General features: G+C 37.2%; 1 protein-coding gene across 1 annotated transcript in view; it reads left to right on the top strand.

Annotated features, from left to right (window-relative positions):
- GULP1 (GULP PTB domain containing engulfment adaptor 1) overlaps positions 1-20,410 on the top strand; it is a 330,502-nt gene that overhangs the window by 197,445 nt on the left and 112,647 nt on the right. Inside the window, exon 3 of the mRNA XM_068967678.1 lies at positions 17,287-17,356. Coding sequence (XP_068823779.1) covers positions 17,329-17,356 — 28 coding nt within the window. The 5' untranslated portion in view covers positions 17,287-17,328. The remainder of the gene's footprint in view (positions 1-17,286; positions 17,357-20,410) is intronic.

Here is a 20,410-nt window from a genome sequence, read left to right as displayed (position 1 = left end):
CAAGAGTCTTCTCCAACACCACAATTCAAAAGCATCAATTCTTCAGCGCTCAGCCTTCTTCACAGTTCAACTCTCACATCCATACATGACCACAGGAAAAACCATAGCCTTGACTAGATGGACCTTAGTCGGCAAAGTAACGTCTCCGCTTTCGAATATGCTATCTAGGTTGGTCATAACTTTTCTTCCAAGGAGTAAGCGTCTTTTAATTTCATGGCTGCAGTCACCATCTGCAGTGATTCTGGAGCCCCCAAAAATAAAGTCTGACACTGTTTCCACTGTTTCCCCATCTATTTCCCATGAAGTGATGGGACCGGATGCCATGATCTTCATTTTCTGAATGTTGAGCTTTAGGCCAACTTTTTCTCTCTCCTCTTTCACTTTCATGAAAAGACTTGTTAGCTCCTCTTCACTTTCTGCCATAAGGGTGGTGTCATCTGCATATCTGAGGTTATTGATATTTCTCCCGGCAATCTTGATTCCAGCGTGTGCTTCTTCCAGCCCAATGTTTCTCATGATGTACTCTGCATAGAAGTTAAATAAGAAGGGTGACAATATACAGCGTTGACGTACTCCTTTTCCTATTTGGAACCAGTCTGTTATTCCATGTCCAGTTCTAACTGTTGCTTCCTGACCCTGCATACAGACTTCTCAAGAGGCAGGTCAGGTGTTCTGGTATTCCCATCTCTTGTAGAATTTTCCCCAGTGTATTGTGATCCACACAGTCAAAGGCTTTGGCATAGTCAATAAAGCAGAAATAGATGTTTTTCTGGAACTCTCTCACTTTTTCCATGATCCAGCGGATGTTGGCAATTTGATCTCTGGTTCCTCTGCCTTTTCTAAAACCAGCTTGAACATCTGGAAGTTCACGTTTTGCTAAAGCCTGACTTGGAGAATTTTGAGTATTACTTTACTAGCATGTGAGATGAGTGCAATTGTGCGGTAGTTTGAACATTCTTTGGCATTGCCTTTCTATGGAATTGGAATGAAAACTGACCTTTTCCAGTCCTGTGGCCACTGCTGAGTTTTCCATATTTGCTGGAATATTGAGTGCAGCACTTTCACAACATCATCTTTCAGGATTTTAAACAGCTCAATTGAAATTCCATCACCTCCACTAGCTTTGTTCATAATGATGCTTTCTAAGGCCCACTTGACTTCATATTCCAGAATGTCTGGTTCTAGATGAGTGATCACATCATCATGATTATCTGGGTCGTGAAGATCTTTTCTGTACAGTTCTTCTACGTATTCTTGCCACCTCTTCTTAATATCTTCTGCTTCTGTTAGGTCCATAATATTTCTGTCCTTTATCGAGCCCATCTTTGCATGAAACGTTCCCTTGGTATCTCTAATTTTCTTGAAGAGATCTCTAGTCTTTCCCAATCTGTTCTTTTCCTCTATTTCTTTGTATTGGTCGCTGAAGAAGGCTTTCTTATCTCTTCTTGCTATTCTTTGGAACTCTGCATTCAAATGGGTATATCTTTCCTTTTCTCCTTTGCTTTTCACTTCTCTTCTTTTCTCAGCTATTTGTAAGACCTCCCCAGACAGCCATTTTGCTTTTTTGCATTTCTTTTCCATGGGGATGATCTTGATCCCTGTCTCCTGCACAATGTCACGAACTTCATTCCATAGTTCATCAGGCACTCTATCTATCAGATCTAGGCCCTTAAATCTATTTCTCACTTCCACTGTATAATCATAAGGGATTTGATTTAGGTCATACCTGAATGGTCTAGCGATTTTCCCTACTTTCTTCAATTTAAGTCTGAATTTGGTAATAAGGAGTTCATGATCTGAGCCACAGTCAGCTCCTGGTCTTGTTTTTGTTGACTGTATAGAGCTTCTCCATCTTTGGCTGCAAAGAATACAATCAATCTGATTTCGGTGTTGACCATCTGGTGATGTCCATGTGTAGAGTCTTCTCTTGTGTTGTTGGAAGAGGGTGTTTGCTATGACCAGTGCATTTTCTTGGCAAAAGTCTATTAGTCTTTGCCCTGCTTCATTCTGCATTCCAAGGCCAAATTTGCCTGTTACTCCAGGTGTTTCTTGACTTCCTACTTTTGCCTTTCAGTCCTCTATAATGAAAAGAACATCTTTTTTGGGTGTTAGTTCTAAGCGGTAAGGAGATACCCCTCATCCAAGGTAAGGAGCAGCGGCTGTGCATTGCTGGAGCAGCTGTGAAGAGATATCCCCACGTCCAAGGTAAGACAAACCCAAGTAACATGGTAGGTGTTGCAAGAGGGCATCAGAGGGCAGACACACTGAAACCATACTCACAGAAAACTAGTCAATCTAATCACACTAGGACCACAGCCTTGTCTAACTCAATGAAACCAAGCCATGCCTGCGGGGCAACCCAAGACGGGCGGGTCATGGTGGAGAGGACAGAACGTGGTCCACTGGAGAAGGGAATGGCAAGCCACTTCAGTATTCTTGCCTTGAGAACCCCATGAACACTTTGAAAAGGCAATATGATAGGATACCAAAAGAGAAACTCCCCAGGTCATTAGGTGCCCAATATGCTACTGGAGATCAGAGGAGAAATAAATACAGAAAGAATGAAGGGATGGAGCCAAAGCAAAAACAACACCCAGTTGGGGATGTGACTGGTGATAGAAGCAAGATCCGATGCTGTAAAGAGCAATATTGCATACGAACCTGGAATGTCAGGTCCATGGATCAAGGCAAATTGGAAGTGGTCAAACAAGAGATGGCAAGGGTGAACGTCAACATTCTAACAATCAGCGAACTAAAATGGACTGGAATGGGTGAATTTAACTCAGATGGCCATTATATCTACTAATGCAGGCAGGAATCCCTCAGAAGAAATGGAGTGGCCATCATGGTCAACAAAAGAGTCTGAAATGCAGTACTTGGATGCAATCTCAAAAATGACAGAATGATCTTTGTTCATCTCCAAGGCAAACCATTCAATATCACAGTTATCCAAGTCTATGCCCTAACCAGTAACACTGAAGAAGCTGAAGTAGAATGGTTTTATGAAGACCTACAAGACCTTTAAGAACTAACACCCAAAAAAGATGTCCTTTTCGTTGCTATGTAGGTAATCTATTTCTGCCTGTGTGTGTTGTATAGTGTCTTGCAATTTACTATTCTAAATTTTAGTGCAGTATGCCTAAATCTGAAACTTTCTATTTGATATTTTTCATAATCTGTTTTAATTCTGTGAAAATTCACTTCACAATTTTTTAAAAATGTATCTTGATCTCTCCTTTTATGTTCCTCTCTTTCTGGTATTCCCAGTATCTATATTTTGACACTTTTATTTTTATTCTCTAAATCTCTCAGTATTTCTTTGATATATCTCTACACTCTTTTTTGTAGTTCTCTAGGAGAGTTTTTCCATTTAATCTTTGTGCTCAATAATTCATCTATTAATTTTACCAATTCTGCAAATTGTTTTTATGACTTTTTATTATTTTCAGACATTATATTTTCATGCTAATATATTCCATATGGTTCACTTATTAATGACTTGTTACTCTTTTCTCATTTACAAGTATTTCCCCCTTGTCCTTAGGTACATATTATCTTCATTTCCTTCTTTTCTTAAAATTTTGTTTCTATGAAAACTTTAACCTAGAAAGAATATTTGCCTTATTAGAGTAATTTTTTTCTTTATTTTTTGCTATTGAAACAATCATAGTGTCTGCTGGACTTCAGTCTGAAAATATACATGAAAATCAAAGTGAAAGTTGCTCAGTTGTGTCCACCTCTTTGCAACCCCATGGACTGTAGCCACCCCATCCCGCCCCCGCCCAAGATCCTTTGTCCATGCAAGAATACTGGAATGGGTTGCCATGCCCTCCTCCTGGGAATCTTCCCAACCCAGGGATCAAACCCAGGTATCCAGCATTGCAGCATTGCAGGTGGATTCTTTACTGTCTGATCTACCAGGGAAGCCTGAAAATATACATGGCTTTATCAGATTATTCATTAATTTATATTGTTTTATCAGATGTATTATTTAAATTGGTTTCTTTTTGTCTAACAGAAAATATATCTTATGTCAGAGAATGATCATGGCTATTATCATTATAGGCTTGTTTATCATATTTTCTTTGATGAAGAAGTGCATTGTATTTATTTGCATTTTTTGTCATAACTCTGTACTATATATGTAATAAGGTAAGAGTATAGCTTTGTTAATTGGACTACTGAACAATCTTAGACATTTCCCTAACTTTGGAAATAGCTTCAAAGTAATTCAAGATTTTTCTTTGTTGCACATTTTCAACAGATTTTGTATATTTGTATTACAATAAAATGTATATTGTTTTTGAAAACAATTTGTTAATTAACTTTATAATTAAAGTATAATCAAATTTGTTAATTCACTTTGTAATTTAATTGATATTTACTCTAGATATGAACTTGATGCTAGGGATACAAAAATAATGAAATTTTTACAAGCCAGATTTATTTACTTTTCTAGGATATCTTTTTGTAATTTATTTGATGGTGAAATGAAGACACCCAAGAATATGAGAATGAGAGAGCTAGCTCCATTTGATTAGATTTAGTCAAAGGAAAATTTGCAAATTAATTCAGTGAAGTAGGTAGATGTTAGTTACCAGAGCTTTCTAAATATGGTCAAATGGAGTGTCAAATAAAAAATTCAAATTTAGGTTGAGAAGAGAGACCCTATATATTTGATAAGATTACAGCAATAATGGGAGTAGGTGATTGAAGTAGAGAGAATATGCCAAGTATAGGATCTGTAAGCATTTCAAGGCGAGACAGAAAAGGGCTGTTCCCTTATAAGGAAGAGTAAGCAAGACTGGAAAGAATAGAATATTGGTAGGAATGTAAGATGTGTGAGGATGGTACATTTAGAGACGATAGACCAGAGAATGTTTTACTCTGAGGTTCTCCTCTTAGCAGAGACTATGAAGGAAGGCTGAGGGTGGGTCAAAGTTCAGGAGCCTGTGGAAGGAGAGAAGCTTAGCTAGTTTGGTCACATCTAAGTAGCAGGTATTTTGTCCAGATTGGTCAGTAATACAGACAGTTCAGCTAATCAGTCGTTGTTGTTCAGTCACTCAGTCATGTCTGAGTGACTTTGTGACCCTAGGGACTGCTGCACGCCAAGCTTCCTTGTTGTTCACCACTCCCAGAGTTTGCTCAGCTCATGTCCATTGAATCATTGATGCCTTCCAACTTTCTCATCCTCTGTTGTCTCCTTCTCCTCCTGCCTTCAATCTTTCATAGCATCAGGGTCTTTTCCAACGAGTTGGCTCTTCACATCAGGTGGCCAAAGTATTTAAGTTTCAGCTTCAGCATCACTCCTTCAAATGAATATTCAGGACTGATTTCCTTTAGGATTGACTGGTTTGATCTCCATGCTGTCCAAGGGACTCCCAAGAGTCTTCTCCAACACCACAGTTCAAAAGCATCAATTCTACAATGCTCAGGCTTCTTTATGGTCCAACCCTCACATCCCATGACTACTGGAAAAACCATAGCACCATAGCTTTGACTATAGAGAACTTTATTGGCAAAGTGATGTCTGTGCTTTTTATTATGCTTTCTAGGTTTGTCACAGCTTTGCTTCCAAGGAGGACGTGTCTTTTAATTTCAGTCAATCACTAATGAAGCAAACAATGGGAATGTAGAAGGTTTAAGTCTGACCCTGTTCTGGGTAAACAGGAGAGTGCTCTGAATTTTACCTAAGTAATGTGGGAAAGGGTGGTTCTTTGTAGCAAGCCATTACCAGACACAAAGGGTGGGGGATTTCCTTAACTTTTGTTATTTTCCAGGATTACATGACTAGGTTAAAGTTCAAATCATCAAGGTGGTGATGAAGATAGAGATTTCTTGGTAGAAATGTTTTGGCACCTGGATAAGAAAGAGTGGTAGAAAGCTGACAGGAGGGTCACCTACAAACTTAAGATTACCATGGTTCCACTAAAGTTAAAAATAAGTCATTTTGATTGTAGTCACAGAGACAGAATGCATTATTTCCTGTGGTCAAACAATATTGCTCCTAGGCAAGTATAGAGCCTCTAACAGTAACAGTAATGCCTCTAATAGTAAGGAAAGCATGATTTTACAATGGAAATATTTGAAGGATATGTTTTGGAGGACTAGATTTTCTATCACTGTGCCCTTAATGAAGCCATTAACACTGTAAGATGCTGTAGGTATCATGTGAAGAGATATGAGAAGTTTCTTCTAGGACTGATGCAGAGCTGGTAAAGGAAATTGTTTCCCTCTGTCTTAAAACCATATAAAATGATTAAAATGGAAAATCTATTCAGTTCAGTTCAGTCGCTCAGTCATGTCCAACTCTTTGCAACCTCATGGACTGCAGCAGCAGGCTGCCCTGTCCATCACCAACTCCCAGAGTTTACTCAAACTCACTTCCGTAAAGTCAGTGATGCCATCCAACCATCTCATCCTCTGTCATCCCCTTCTCCTCCTGCCTTCAATCATTCCAAGCCTCAGGGTCTTTTCAAATGAGTCAGTTCTTCCCATCAGGTGGTTGAAGTATTGGAGCCTCAGCTTCAGCATCAGTCCTTCAGTGAATATTCAGGAATGATTTCATTTAGGATAGACTGGTTGGATCTCCTTGCTGTTCAAGGGACTCTCAAGAGTCTTCTTCAACACTTTGGTTCAAAAGCATCAATTCTTTAGTGCTCAGCTTCTTTATAGTGCAATTCTCACATCCATACATGACTAATGGAAAAAACACAGCTTTGACTAGAGAGACCGTTGTTGGCAAAGTAATGTCTCTGCTTTTTAGTGCTGTCTAGGTTGGTCATAACTTTTCTTCCAAGGAGCAAGTGTCTTTAATTTCATGGCTGCAGTCACCATCTGCAGGGATTTTCAGTTCAGTTCAGTTCAGTCGCTCAGTCATCTCTGACTCTTTGGGACCCCATGAATTGCAACACACCAGGCCTCTCTGTCCATTACCAACTCCTGGAGTTCACTCAAACTCACGTCCATTGAGTCGGAGATGCCATCCAGCCATCTCATCCTCTCTCATCCCTTTCTCCTCTTGCCCCCAACCCCTCCCAGCATCAGAGTCTTTTCCAATGAGTCAGCTCTTCTCATGAGGTGGCCAAACTATTGGAGTTTGGAGCCCCCTAAAATAAAGTCTGTCACTGTTTCCATTGTTTCCCCATCTATTTACCATGAAGTGATGGGACCAGATGCCATGATCTTAGTTTTCTGAATGTTGAGTTTTAAGCCAACTTTTTCACTCTCCTCTTTGATCAAGAGGCTCTTTAGTTCTTCACTTCTGCCATAAGGGTGGTATCATCTGTGTATCTGAGGTTATTGATATTTCTCCCGGCAATCTTGATTCCAGCTTCTGCTTCATCCAGTCAAGCATTTCTTATGATGTATTCTTCATATAAGTTAAATAAGCAGGGTGACGATATACAGCCTTGATATACTGCTTTCCCAATTTGGAACCAGTCTGTTGTTCCATGTCCAGTTCTAACTGTTGCTTCTTGACCTGCATACAGATTTCTCAGGATGCAAGTAAGGTGGTCTAGTAGTCCCACATCTCTAAGAATTTTCCACAGTTTGTTGTGATCCATCAAAGATGTTGGCATAGTCAATGAAGCAGAATTAGATGTTTTACTGGAATTCTCTTGCTTTTTCGATGCTCCAATGGACGTTGGCAATTTGATCTCTGCTTCCTCTGCCTTTTCTAAGTCCAGCTTCTATATCTGGAAGTTCACATTCACGTACTGTTGAAGCCTGGCTTGGAGAATTTTGAGCATTACTTTACTAGTGTGTGAGATGAGTACAATTGTGCAGTAGTTTGAGCATTCTTTGGCATCGCCTTTCTTTGGGATTGGAATGAAAACTGACCTTTTCCAGTCCTTTGGCCACTACTGAGTTTTCTAAATTTGCTGGCACATTGAGTGCAGCACTTTCACAGCATTATCTTTCAGGATTTGAAATAGCTGAACTAGAATTCCATCACCTCCACTAGCTTTGTTCATAGTGATGCTTCCTAATGCCTGCTTGACTTTGCATTCCTGAATGTTGACTGTAGGTGAGTGATCACACCTTTTGATTATCTGGATTGTGAAGATTTTTTGTATAGTTATTCTGTGTATTCTTGCCACCTCTTCTTTATATCTTCTGCTTCTGTTAGGTCCATACCATTTCTGTCCTTTATTGTTGCCCATCTTTGCATGAAATGTTCTCTTGTTATCTCTAATTTTCTTGAAGAAATCTATGTAGTTTCATAAATCCTTGGTTATTAGACTTTAACATAAAGATAAAAACTACTTGCCATACATGTAAAAAAAGAAATCAAAAGAGATAACATTAGAACAAGACATTTAAGTGAAAAAAATCTTTTTCAAGCTAAATTCCCTATTGACAGGCAAAAAAATTTGAAACTGAGATATAAAGTTTTATATTGTTGCTTTGTCTGTAGAAATCAACTGAATCTTTTTTTTAAATCTTAAGCTAGCTTTTATTTATTTTATTTATTTATTTTTAATATAAATTTATTTAATTGGAAGTTAATTGCTTTATAATATTGTATTGGTTTTGCCATACATCACATGAATCCACCACAGGTATACACATGTTCCTTGACACAATATATATTTTATGAATTCCAGACAAGATCCCTTCTGTCTGTCCTAGACTATAACAGAATTAATTGAGCAGTTAAGCTGTTTTATTCTAGTCTTTCAAAGGAATTCAGACAGTTTTGCCAGAGATAATGCTACCTCAATGATTGGATCCCACAAGCTCTCTCTCACAGTTAGGATAAGGATATCAAAATGTTTGGGGAAATGATGGAAACAGCAGATCTAAAAAGGTATAATTCTTTTGAGGGCAATGAAAATAAAAGCAAGAATTAGTGTATTGTGATTTTTTGAAGGGGGGAAATATTAAGTAGAACTTGTACAAAGAACTTCAGAATCTAACATTCAAAATGAAACTAAAACTAGGTTACTCTTAGGTCCACATATAGGAAAGCCATGTTTATTCTGTTGTAATAATGTCCATTTTAATATGGAGTTTTGTCTTTATAATTGCTTCTTTTAGCATAATTTGTTGTGATTATCTCATTTTAGAGAAAAGTAACTGATCTCCCATTAAGAGCATAAGATAATGAAGAAAATCCAGGGAGAGAAATACTTCATTGATCATTGGATGAAGCTTTCATGAAAAATCTCAATCTAATTGTCGAAACAGACTGATATATGCCTGCCAAAATTTAGCTCAGAATCTTATATGCACTTATGGATGTATATTGAGATACTCATCATGCCACTGGGATAGCTCAGATGGTTTGAGGTTTCCACTACATCTCCATCTCAGGAGTTTTCTGTCTTTTTTGAAAGGACACAAAAAAGGACCTGTGGTTATCCTCATTCTGCAGGGGATGAGTGTTGGTACCCCCTCCCAGGCTGATACTCAGTCCCTGTACTGAGTTTTGTGATATCCCAATGTTGCCATAATTACTGACCAGATACTTACTGAACAGTACTCAGCTCTGGAAATGATTTCTGAATATATTTCTTTCAAATCCTCTTAGAATAGAGAGTGTTAGTAAATTTCAAATTTTGTAGCTTTCACTGTCAGTATGAATAGGCTGTATGTGCCCATTTTTCCTTTTGATTCATGTAGCCTCTCAGTGAGTGACGATGATGGTGTGGTCACTCACCTATAGCCAGACATCCTGGAGTGTGAAATCAAATGTGCCTTAATAAGCATTACTACTAATAAAGCTAGTGGAGGTGATGTAATTGCAGCTGAACTATTGGAAATCCTACAAGATGATGCTGTTAAAGTACTGCACTCAGTATGTCAACAAGTTTGGAATATTCAGCAGTGGTCACAAGACTGGAAAATGTCAGTTTTCATTCCAATCCAAAAGAAGGGCAGTATCAAAGAATGTTCAAACTAATGTACAATTGTGTTCATTTCACATGCTAGCAACATGAGGCTCAAAATCCTTCAAGCTAGATTTCAGCAGTATTTGAATTGAGAACTTCCAGATGTACAAGCTGGTTTTAGAAGATACAGAAAAACCAGAGATCAAATTGCCAAAATCCGTTTGATCACAGAGAAATCAAGAGAATTCCCAAAAAACATCTATGTCTGCTTCATTGACTGTGCTAAGCCTTTGACTTTGTGGATCACAACAAACTGTGGAAATTCTTAAAGAGACACCTCACCAGTATCCTGAGAAAGCTGTATACAGGTCAAGAAACAAGTTAGAACTGGACATGGCAACAGACTGCTTCAACATTAGGAAAGGAATACATCAAGGCTGTATATTGTCACCCTGTTTATTCAACTTACATGCAGAGTACATCATGTGAAATGCTGGGCTGGATGAATCACAAGCTGGAATCAAGATTGCTGGGAGAAATATCAACAATCTCATATATGTGGATGACACCACTATAATGACAGAAAGTAAAGCAGAACTAAAGAGCCTCTTGATGAAGGTGAAAGATGAGAATGAAAAAGCTGGCTTAAAACTCAACATTCAAAAAACGAAGATCATGGTATCTGGTCCCATCACTTTATGGCAAATAGATATGGAAAAAGTGGAAATAGTGACAGATTTTATTTTCTTGGGCTCCAAAATCACTGCAGATGGTGACTGCTACCATGAAATTAAAAGACGCTTGCTCCTTGGAAGAAAAGCTATGACAAAAACCCTAAACAACGTATTAAAAAGCAGAGATACCACTTTTCCAACAAAGGTCCGTCTAGACAAAGCTATGATTTTTCCAACAGTCATGTACGAATATAAGAGTTGAACAATAAAGAAGGCTTAGCGCTGAAGAATTAATGCTTTCTTATTGTAGTGCTGGAGAAGACTCTTGAGAATGAGTCCATTGGACAGCAAGGAGATCAAATCAGTAAGACCTAAAGGAAATCAACCCTGAATAGTCATTGAAGGACTGATGGTGAAGCTGAAGCTCCAATACTTGATTCAAAGAGCTGACTCACTGGAAAAGATTCTGATGCTGGTAAAGATTGAAGGCAGAGGCGAAGATGGTTGGATGGCATCACAGCCTCAATGGCTATGAGTTTGAGCAAACTCCCTGAGATACTGAAGGACAGGGAAGCCTGGTGTGCTACAGTCCATGAGGTCACAAAAGAGTCAGACATGACTTAACAACTCAACAACAACAACAACTGCCTTTATTTTGACCTTACTCCTCAGTGCTAAATCACTTCAGTCATGTCCCACACTTTGTGACCCTATGGACTATAGCCTACCAGACTCATCTGTCCATGGGATTCTCCAGACCAGAATCATGGGGTGGGTCACCATGAGCTCCTCCAGGGTATCTTCCTGACCCAGGGATCAAACCTGTGTCTCTAATGTCTCCTGTGTTGGCAGGTGGGTTTTTGTTTGGTTGGTTGGTTTTTACCACTAGTATCACCAGACTTTACTTTTAGCAATGCAAGAAATTCAGGTCCTTTTTTGTTGTTGTTGTTCCCTAGACCTTGTATTTAGGATCTTTTATGTCAAGATTTTCTCATATATAATCCATTCTGAAGAGTTGGCCACATTATCAAATGCTAAAGCTCTCCTTAGACTTTCCTCCATTCCTAATAAAGGGTGTTTCATAGTAGTCTAGGCCCTCAAGGAGAGCCAGTGGATGGCTCCCAGATGGTGATTAGCAGTGTAGCTAGGAGCTGCATGCCCCTAATCAACATGTACCACAAGTGCTCTGCCCTTCTACCTGAAACCTTTCCCCATCCTCACCTTTAGCCCTTGCCCATTAGGGAAGTGATTGTTCACATACACTCTGAAGCTTTCCCTGTGAACAGAATAGCTGTACTGTGCATCATTCTCTCTCTTTCAAGGGTATCTACCTCTTTTATAGGTTTCATTCCCCATCTATAGAGCCACGTATCCTTCTCCCTTACTCTCAAAGATGGTAAATTCCTTGAAAGCAGGGACCATGTCCTACTTATTTTTACTTTCTAATTGCTATAAATATCAAGCTCAGTTGTGTCTGACTCTTTGTGACTCCATGGACTGTGACCCACCAGGCACTTCTGTCTATGGAATTTTCTAGGCAAGAAAACTGGAGCAGGTTGCCATTTCCTTCTGGAGGGGATCTTCCCAATCCAGAGATCAAACCTGTGATTCTTGCATCTCCTGCATTAGCAGGCAGATTCTTTTACCAGCATGCCACCTAGGAAGCCCATTCCTATAATGTTTGTCATGTAACGTGGTCTCAAAATGTAGCTAGTGTAAGGGCAAAGGATTTTGTTTATAGTGTTAGATATGAGTGAATATTGTAAAAAAAAAAAAAGGAAAATAGTGATACGCATTTATATCTCAAGTTAGGAAATTTCAGAAGACACTAAGATTGCTATTTCTTAGTAAATTATAAATGTATAGGCTCTTAAACACAAGTCACATGACTTCTGTGAAATGTCTCAGTTTGTATACTGGTTTGTTTTCTTGTCTACGCTTAGTATTGATCCACAAAAGCAAAGAGCCCTTTGAAAATTACTGTCCTAAAATACAGTGAGGAAGAATATCTGAAGATGACTTAGAATTGGGAGATTTAAGCAGAGAACATTTACAATAGACACTAATTAGATCCAGAAGAGTGTCAGAAATGTACCGAGTTCTCCCAGGAGGATTTTAGAAATTTCGTTTATATGGCAAGCAATGAAGTTCCAATTGTTAGCAACTACTTTAGAGTATTTAGCAACGTGGAGGAGTTAATGCAGGATCTAAAATTGTCTTGACATTGTCTCAGGATTACCATCTTGAATTATATATTCAAAAAGCACACAAAAGTTTTGAGAGTAAAAAGAAATGTGTTTTATATGCATTCACAAGAAAAGAACTATTTTAACTTCACCTGGTTTTTCCCTTCTGTACAGAATTAAATCTAATGATTAGTCATCATTTCTTTAGCATCACCTCTGATCTCTTAGTGAACAGGATTTTAAAGTGATGTATGAGTTACATAAATGTGAAACATGTTTTAATCAATTTGAGGGATTTTTTTTTCTTATAACCTTGAAAGAATTCCAGGAAAATTTGATATTAAATGTACTCATAACAATAAAAATGAAATTCAGAGCGAACTACTTTACAGCTTTTAATATTCATACCATATAGAGTTTCTTTGGTCATAACAGTGTAATTTAATTTTTAAAGCAAGAGCCTGGGCAGCAGGTTGCAAAGCAGGAAACTGCCATTCATTAAAAATTCACTCTAAACTTCTTCTGAACTGATTTATAAATATCTGTAGGAAATTTACCAAATTTCTGTTGGTAAATAATTTTAAAACTTGTATATGATGGATTATTCTAAAAAAGTGATTGTTGGCTTCAAACTTCTTTTACAATCAGGGCTAAAAAAGGTTACTTATAGAGTAAATGAATATGAAGTGGATTCATAGTGTTTGTCAATGTGTTTACTGTTTTTATGAAAAATTTTTGATTAAAATAATTTAATGACATCTGCCTTTAATGTTTATAATGCACTTTAAAATTTTTATTTAGAGATTTTAAACTCCCAATTGGCTTTAAATAATGTTTCTATACATTGTAAATAATTTATTAATTACAGTTCTTTTCTTGATCACGTTTACATATCCCATTTGTATTTTGTACATAGCCAGAGTTACTTACTTGCCTCTGGATCCCTAAGAAAGATAAGAGTAAAACTGTACAATATATTATGATGTTTTATAAAGAAATTAAAAATGGACCTGAAAAATCACTCTTTCAGTTCAGTTCAGTCACTCAGTCGTGTCTGACTCTTTGCAACCCCATGGACTGCAGCACGCCAGGCTTCCCTGTCCATCACCAACTCCCAGAGTTTACCCAAACTCGTATCTATTGAGTCAGTGATGCCATCCAACCATCTCATCCTCTGTCATCCCCTTCTCCATCTGCCAGCATCAGGGTCTTTTTCAATGAGTCAGTTCTTCACATTAGTTGGCCAAAAATTGGGAGTTTCAGTTTCAGTATCAGTCCTTCCAATGAATATTCAGGACCAATTTCCTTTAGGATTGACTGGCTTGATCTCCTTGCAGTCCAAGGGACTCTCAAGAGTATTCTCCAACATTTTGGTTCAAAAGCATCAATTCTTCAGTACTCAGCTTTATTTATAGTCCAACTCTCACATCCATACATGACTCCTGGAAAAACCATACCTTTGACTAGACATTTGTCAGCAAAGTAATGTCTCTGCTTTTTAATATGCTACCTGGGTTGATCCTAGCTTTTCTTCCAAAGAGCAAGTGTCTTTTAATTTCATTGCTGCAGTCACCATCTGCAGTGATTTTGGAGCCCAGGAGAGTAAAGTCTGTCACTGTATCCATTGTTTCCCCATCTATTTGCTATGAAGTGATTGTACTGGATGCCATAGTCTTAGTTTTCTGAATGTTGTTTTAAGCCAGCTTTTTCACTCTCCTCTTTCGCTTTCATCAAGAAGCTCTTTACTGTCATCTGCATATCTGAAGTTACTGATATTTCTCCTGGCAATCTTGATTCCAGCTTGTGCTTCATATCCAACCTGGCATTTCGCATGATGTACTCTGCATATAAGTTAAATAAGCAGGGTGACATTATACAGCCTTGACGCACTCCTTTCCCAATTTGGAGCCTTTCTGCTGTTCCACATCCAGTTCTAACTGTTGATTCTTGACCTGCATACAGATTTCTCAGGAGGCAGGTCAGGTGGTCTATATTCCCATCTCTTTAAGAATTGTCCACAGCTTGTTGTGATCTACACTGTCAAAGGGTTTTGCATGGTCGAGAGGGCAGAAGTAGATGTTTTTCTGGAACTCTCTTGCTTTTTCAATGATCCAGTGGATGTTGACAATTTGATCCCTGGTTCCTCTGCCTTTGGAAATCCAGCTTGAACATCTGGAAGTTCTTGGTTCATGTACTGTTGAAGCCTGGCTTGGAGAATTTTGAGCATGACTTTCGTAGCCTGTGAGATGAGTGTAACTGTGTGGTAGTTTGAACATTCTTTGGGCATGCTTACCTTTCCCCATATATAATTAGGTGATCTGTTTCTTCATCCAGCTTTAGCTTTTTTCATACTTTCAAGATGTTGCTCCTCTGTCTTTTAGTTTGCAATGTTTCAGATGTGAAAGCTGCTGCAATCCTAATCTTTGTTCCTCTATACATAATATCTTCTTTTCTGACTGCTTTTAAGATTTTCTCTTCATTCTTAGTATTGGTTTCTTCATTTTTCCAGAGAAGTTGAATCTTACATTTGGATATATTATATTTCTTTACCGAATGTTTTTTTTTTTTTTTTCTGCAAGTTTTGATCTTCACTTATTCCTTGAGGATAGCAAACATGTCTGTTAGCTTCTAGACATGTTACAGAAATATTTGGTCTTTATTGTATTACTTTGCATCTTGAATAATGTCTGGCACTGGGGGTCCGTAAATAATTTCTGACTAAATATCTTGTATTAATAGTGTATAGCATGAGAAGATGAGTAAAGTATGAGGTGAATAACAGAGTGATACTATTGTGTCATTATATAAGTCTACAAAACAGTGCCTAATAATAATATTTATTATTCAGTTAACTATTTTAATTTTCCTCTTGGAGTAAAAATTCAAGGACATAAACAGCAATAATTTCACTGTAAAAGTGACTTTATGATAAAGATTAATTTCTCTGTTGTGCTTTAATTGTTATGTAGATTTATGGAGAGTGCTATGGACTGAATCCTTGTGTTCCCTCCAAATTAATATGTCGAAGCCCTTACCCCCAAAGAAATGGTATTTGGAGATGGAGCCTTTAGGATCTAATTGGGTAGAAGGTACTCATTAAAACCTGACCATGCTGGCACGCTAAAGAATGACTCTCAAAATTCCAGCCTCTACAACCGTGAGAAATACATTTCTGTTGTTTTGACCACCCGGTCTAAGGTATTTTGTTATGGCAACCTGACCAGACCAAGGAAAAATAAACAAAAATTGTTACTGAGAACAAATAGCTAAAAATGTGGAAGTAGCTTTGGAACTAGATACTGGGGAGAAGCTTGAAGGGTTATGCAGTGCATGCTAGAAGAAAGCAAGAGTACTTTGAAGGGACTGCTGAAGACAGTTCTGGTAAGAGGTAAGGAAGAAAGGGAGAGAGCTGGAGAGAGAGTCCCCAACGTCCTAGAGAGTCCATAGCCAATCATGAACAGGATGTTAGTAGAAATACAAATATTAAAGCCCATTCTTTTAAGGTCTTGGGAAAAAAAATAGAACATGTTTTTGAACAATGGTGAAAAGGTGATCATTGTTAAAAAATGGAAAAAAAGACAAACTTGGCTGAATTGTATTGTGTTCTACTGTTTTGTGGAGGGCAAAACTAGGAATCAACAAAATTGGATATTTAACTGGAGAGGATTTCTAAGCAAAATGTTAAAGGGGGAGCTTGGTTCTTTTTAAATGATTATAGTAAAATGTGAGAAAGAAATAAATTTGTTATGCACAAATTAATCAATGCTTAAAGGTTTGGAAAATTCTCAGTCAATTCATGTAGCAGAGAATAACCAGGTTATGGAGAAACTGTCCTTTGATAAGATTACTGTCTGTGTGATTCACAGACATAATCAGTTACTCTAACAGAAACACTGCTGGTTTCAGCTGAAGGAAATGCTGATGGGATGAAATGATGAAAATATTTTGGATTTCTTAGATCCCGCAGGACAGGACCACACATCTATTTAGCTGTGACTGCACACTGTTCTTCAAGACTAGGGGTGCATCATCCCGATGGCGATTCAGGGGTCATCAATGCTCCCTCTGTGGTTTCAGGGATGAGGAGCGGGAAATGCCCCATTGCCTTGGTTTTGAAAGATAGTCAGCAGCTGCCTGGAGTATCATGGGGCAAAGAGTTGCCCAGTATAGCATGGAGAGGGGGCATGATATCCACTTGTCATAAGCAGATGACTCTTGTTTATTCACCACTGCTGTTAATGATAATCCAAAACGTTGCCATACTTTTTACTGACAAGTTCAGGGAAAAGTTATTCTTCTTCCTTCTTAAATTTGCAAGTAAATATAATTAATGAAAGATGTATAAAAGAAAAAAGACAAGAATATTAAGGAACTTTGGAGAAATTCCTTTTGATATATTGTTCTTGTCTGCTGTGCCACTCATAATATTGAATACTTATGTTTATTCTTACCCATTGTCCTTCAGGATATTTCAGAATATTGTTTATAAACATCTAAAATATTTAAAAAGACCTTACAATTAAAATAATTTGCATAAAAGGTGTTGGTCAACATTCCTTTCAGCTTTACTATTTTATGTTTTTATAGGATATAAAGTTGAACTGAACATCAATTTGGTTGATCCTCATCATGAACCGTGCTTTTAGTAGAAAGAAAGGTAAGTGTACCCACTTATAGAACCTGGGAGTCAATTCAATATTATTGTGAAAATCAAGCAGAAATGTTAAGAAATCACTTTTTCCAATTATCGCACCATGTGACTCCAGAATGAAGTTAGAATAGAACAACCTGCAAACATTGCTAATTAACCTTCTTTGGTTATCAACCTAATGAAAGTGTGGAGTTGTTTAATATATTTAGTCCAGAAAACATGACAATATGTTCTTTGGAAGTTTTATCCTGTGGTGTGAAATTGCAAAAAATAGTGATCTGACTTAAAAAGTTAGTCCTAACTTCACTTTTCATAGCTGTAACACTAAATTTTCTGAACTTACATAGCTTATAGTGATTTAAATTAACTTATCTGTAGGTGTGTGTTTGAATGTACTCTTCACTTTTTATTGAAAACTGTATTAGGATTGATGATAAGTGAATTGAGAACAAAATGAATTTGTTATTAATTTTAAAGTAGAAATTTAAAATAAGTATGAATATATCATAATTATCAGTACAGGAAGAAAGAAACAGCTAGTTGCATGTTATTTCTTAAAGGGCAGGGAAACATGGCATTTGACAAAATATTTCATGATATATTTACAGGAAAGATAGAAAAATTTGATAGTTTTATATAGCTCAGTAGAGTTAAAAAATGTATCTTGCCATTCTAGGAGTTCTTTGATGATGGACACTGGGCTCTTTCCTGTTTAACATACTATAAATGAGTTGGGAGAGAATACTTAAATAATGCTACTCAAGTTCTTAGGGGACTGAAAGTAGCAAGAGATAACAGATGTAGTAGGATTATACATATATGGGGGGAAAATAATGAGTTAGTTCATAATCTACACTATAAACTTAATAAAATAATGTTAATTGCCAAACATTGGTTTCGAAAATACAACACTTCTATACTTATTTCTATATTATTATTTAGAAAATAGAGTTAATTGCTGTGTGGGTAAAACATGGCTAAACTTGGCTGTGTAGGTAAAATATGTAAGTAAAACATTCATAGGTAAAAAATAAAGTCAAGATTCCAGTTCATTTTCTAATGAATGAATAATGAACTATCTTGAACCAGGGCATAGATCATTCTGTTCTACTCCACGTCCTCAGGCAGTGTGTTCTTGCTTTAAGGGATTGACACATTGTAACGTGCCTGGTTGAGAAAGGCTAGGATGACTTCAGTGATGACTTGCATGACTTCCATGCAAGTGGAAGCATGGCTGAGAACCCATGGTATGGTCTTGCAATGTTTGAAGACCTTTTAATGTTTGAATGCTGTCATTGGGTTATGGAACAAAGTTTAATAAAGATTGGTGTAAGTCATAATGTCATAAATTAAAGGTAGGAAAAAAATTCCAACAAAATTTTGCCAAAATACAGTGGAATTATTCAAAGTATTTTCTTTTTTTTTTTTCTGAAATGAGAGGTGTTCAAACATTTGGATATGGTTCAGAGGATTAATGTATTCAATAGAGATTGGGTAATTTGAAGAACTCTCAGTCACGTTTCCCTGGTGGCTCAGACAATAAAGCGTGTGTCTACAATGCGGGACACCCGGGTTCGATCCCTGGGTCAGGAAGATCCCCTGGGGAAGGAAACAGCAATCCACTCCAGTACTATTGCCTGAAAAATCCCATGGACAGAGGAGCCTGGTAGGCTGCAGTCCATGGGGTCACAAAGAGTCAGACACGACTGAGCCACTTCACTTCACTTCAGTCACTTTTCAACCCTAGGAAACTAAGAATTTATTATTTTACTTATTTTTCAGAATAAGGGTAAGGCAAATGACATTTATTGTGCTTTATAGCTTGCTTCTGATTTAGAACGTATACCAAAAATAAATTCACATTTCTTTTTATCCCCTTTACCTAGTAAAAAAAAGTCTGGAAATATTTCTCTGAACTATAGAAATATTTTTAATAAAGTAATAAAAAACTTACATCACAACTCATCACTTTAAACATGCTATCATGTTTTTTAAAGATACTTCTAGATCTTCTCTTTATTTCTAATTTACTCTTCATCTGAAGGGAATTTGGAGTGATTTTTAGTTGAGAAATCCCAAGAGTTGGACAGTAAGATGAGTAAACGGTGATTGTATATTTGTCTTACGTGAAGAGAGTAGGAGTACAACTATAAGGAAAATTATTGATGTAGAGAACAAAGAAGCAGAGCACTTATTATTTCCTATTTAGCTTCATTTTCTTTAAATTTCTTTTGACTTCTCTTATTTTTCAAGTCTAATGATTAAATATCCTTAACAGAAAATTATTGATCAACATTTCACTTGAATTCAGTTGGAACTCAGTGCAGAAATTCTACCTTAAGTTAACCAGTCACTTCAAATGCTTTCATTTAATCAAGTTGTTAAAGAAAACTTCTTGGAGCCTGTGCTCCAATTTAAACCAGTAGCACTATCTGTTGAATTTTAATTTGTGATGCAAAGGTGGAATTTTATAAGAGAATTCATACATATTGACCCTTGGAAACTGTAATTATAGCTCTAGAAAACATATAAGTCAAGTCATCTTTCCAATAAGTACTATCAACATATGCTTCACTGTACTCTAAACAAAGAAAGATCATCTTCTGTCATTAAAAACTTATCTTATTTCACATATCCAGTTTACTCAGTTATTACATGCAAACTTGCTAAGTCATCTTGGCTCTCAGAAACCCAAGGAAAAGAGATTGTTATCTTAAACTTAAACATAATTTTCTTTTCTTTTTATTAAATCTCCCAATTAGTAATTTGTCTGGTATTCTTTGAATTGGCCAGGCATTTCACTGACTCTCTTTTCAAATGCTTTAATAGTTGTTAGAATGGATTTTCCAGGTGGAGCTAGTAGTAAATAACCAGCCTACCAAAGCATGAGACTTGAGACATAGCTTCAATCCCTGGGTCAGTGGGTTTGATCTCTTAGTTGGGAAGATGCCCTGGAGGAGGGCATGGCAACCCACTCCAGTATTCTTCCCAGGAGAATTCCATGGACAGAGGAAACTGGCAGGCTACAGTCCACAGGGTCTGAAGGAATCAGACACAATT

This window comes from Capricornis sumatraensis, chromosome 3, assembly GCF_032405125.1.
Source record: "Capricornis sumatraensis isolate serow.1 chromosome 3, serow.2, whole genome shotgun sequence".
NCBI classification, from domain to species: domain Eukaryota; kingdom Metazoa; phylum Chordata; class Mammalia; order Artiodactyla; family Bovidae; genus Capricornis; species Capricornis sumatraensis.
This window is presented reverse-complemented; position numbering and strand designations above follow the sequence as displayed.